This window comes from Adiantum capillus-veneris, chromosome 21, assembly GCF_014529385.1.
Source record: "Adiantum capillus-veneris isolate H3 chromosome 21, ASM1452938v2, whole genome shotgun sequence".
In the NCBI taxonomy this organism is placed as follows: Eukaryota; Viridiplantae; Streptophyta; class Polypodiopsida; order Polypodiales; family Pteridaceae; genus Adiantum; species Adiantum capillus-veneris.
In genome coordinates, this window is record NC_140951.1 from 144,553,071 (window position 1) to 144,554,693 (window position 1,623).

At 44.5% G+C, this 1,623-nt stretch overlaps 1 protein-coding gene across 1 annotated transcript; it reads right to left on the reverse strand.

Annotated features, from left to right (window-relative positions):
* Positions 1 to 229: 229 nt before the first annotated feature.
* On the reverse strand, positions 230 to 1,357 carry LOC147431883 (uncharacterized). Its single transcript, XM_086493709.1, has 3 exons — positions 1,079 to 1,357; positions 837 to 1,033; positions 230 to 479 (listed from the first exon to the last, which is right to left on the reverse strand). The coding sequence occupies exons 1-3, from the start codon at positions 1,355 to 1,357 to the stop codon at positions 230 to 232; spliced, it is 726 nt and encodes a 241-aa protein (XP_086349835.1).
* Positions 1,358 to 1,623: the final 266 nt, after the last annotated feature.

Here is a 1,623-nt window from a genome sequence, read left to right on the forward strand (position 1 = left end):
GCCCGTTGGTAGAGCACGCCATATTACTTCCACAGAGAATTCTTCATATACTGAGGCCACCTTGGCTTCCAGATGTTCTCTATGACTTTTTGAATGGCCCCTCTAGTCAACCGGAGCATCATCGGTGCTGTCGAGAATTGCCATACGCTGCGAGGAGAGGGAAAGAGGAAAAAAAAACATTTTTTTGAAAACCGGCCATCATTAGCCCTCCCCTTGGCGCTAGAGACATTCATGCCTCTAGCTCTGCTTCTGATTCTTTGGCGGGTGTGTTCGAGGGCTCTCCCTCCTTTGGAATATCTACTATGAACTCCGGATCAAACCTTAAGAAGTGTCGTTTTAGCCACCATCCATTGACTCTGATTTTGTGAATGTGACCATCTGCTGTCATCAATTTGTAGCTGTCATTGGCGTATCGCCGCTTGAGAATGAATGGCCCCTCCCATCTGGGCTGAAATTTCTTGTCTTTCCTTGTGTCAAACCTGTTGTCATACCTTAACGCTAACATGCCGTATGAGATGATATGCGTATGTGGCTCATAAGTTAGTGTTCTATCACTGGAGATTTGACAAGCTTTGCATGTTTTGCACCAATGATGCACATCCCTGTTCAGACTAGGCCAATAGAGCCCTGCTTGTAGAATCTTCCTACTAGTGATGTCTAGAGCAAAGTGGCCGCCACAAACACCATCATGGAAGCTTGAGATCACCTCCATGATTTCACTGGAGACTGGCACTCACCTGAGAATCTGATCTTTGCCCTTGCACTACAAGGTGTCGTTGATAAGGCGGTATCTTGTGGCCTTGCGGACAAGCCATGTTTTTTGGCCTTTGGTATACCCTTCAGGACATTCTCCTGCATTTAAGAAATTGATGATATCCTGCATAGCATCACTACCTTGAAACAGGGGCAACTTTAGTTTGATTGCTCCCACGGGAACATCTTGTATTCTGTCCTTGGCTAGAGCATCAGCTTCTTGATTTTCAGCCCTGGGGACGTGAAATAATTGCACAGCTTCAAACTTTTTCAAGAGATCCTTAACTTGGCGTAATTGTCCAAGCAAAACCTGATTTTTACAAACCCAAGTGCCATTTATCTGCTTGGTTAGGAGCATGGAATTGCCAAACACATTTAGGCGTTGTATCCCTTGCAAAACACATTGCCCTAGCCCAAGAATGAGGGCTGCATACTCTGCTTCGTTGTTGGAGTGAGAGTGTAGTAGTTGCCCAATAGAGAATACCTTTTCTCTTTGCTCATTGAAAATGACAATGCCGGCTGCTGCAGCCTGGTGCATTTCTCTTTTGTACGCTCCATCAAAGAAAAGAGAGTGAGCTCCTTCTACCTTAGGAACTTCTACCATTGGTGTCACTCCTTGCATTTTGACTTGATTTTTAGGTTTTTCTCATAGTGACAATGAGTAAGAATGCCTGCTAGATAACTCTGTGGAGTTTTCCACTTGCATAGTGTAATCAAATTCTTGCAACCTAACAAGCCATTTTGAGATTCTAGATGAGACATCCATGTGTTGTAGTACATATGGGAACACCTCTTCCATTGTCAGAATTACAAAGGGCCTAGGCAACAGATAGGATCGGAACTTTGTGGTGGCAAACATTAATGCGAGCA

Bases quoted from the DNA above. Each gene is read 5' to 3' on its own strand.
- LOC147431883 (XM_086493709.1), bottom strand. From the start codon at position 1,357: ATGGTAGAAGTTCCTAAGGTAGAAGGAGCTCACTCTCTTTTCTTTGAT. The intron at 1,034-1,078 runs GTTTGTAAAAAT...CGCCAAGTTAAG, and splicing joins AGCAGATAAATGGCACTTGG to GATCTCTTGAAAAAGTTTGA. The intron at 480-836 runs GTATACCAAAGG...GTATGACAACAG, and splicing joins GCAGGAGAATGTCCTGAAGG to GTTTGACACAAGGAAAGACA.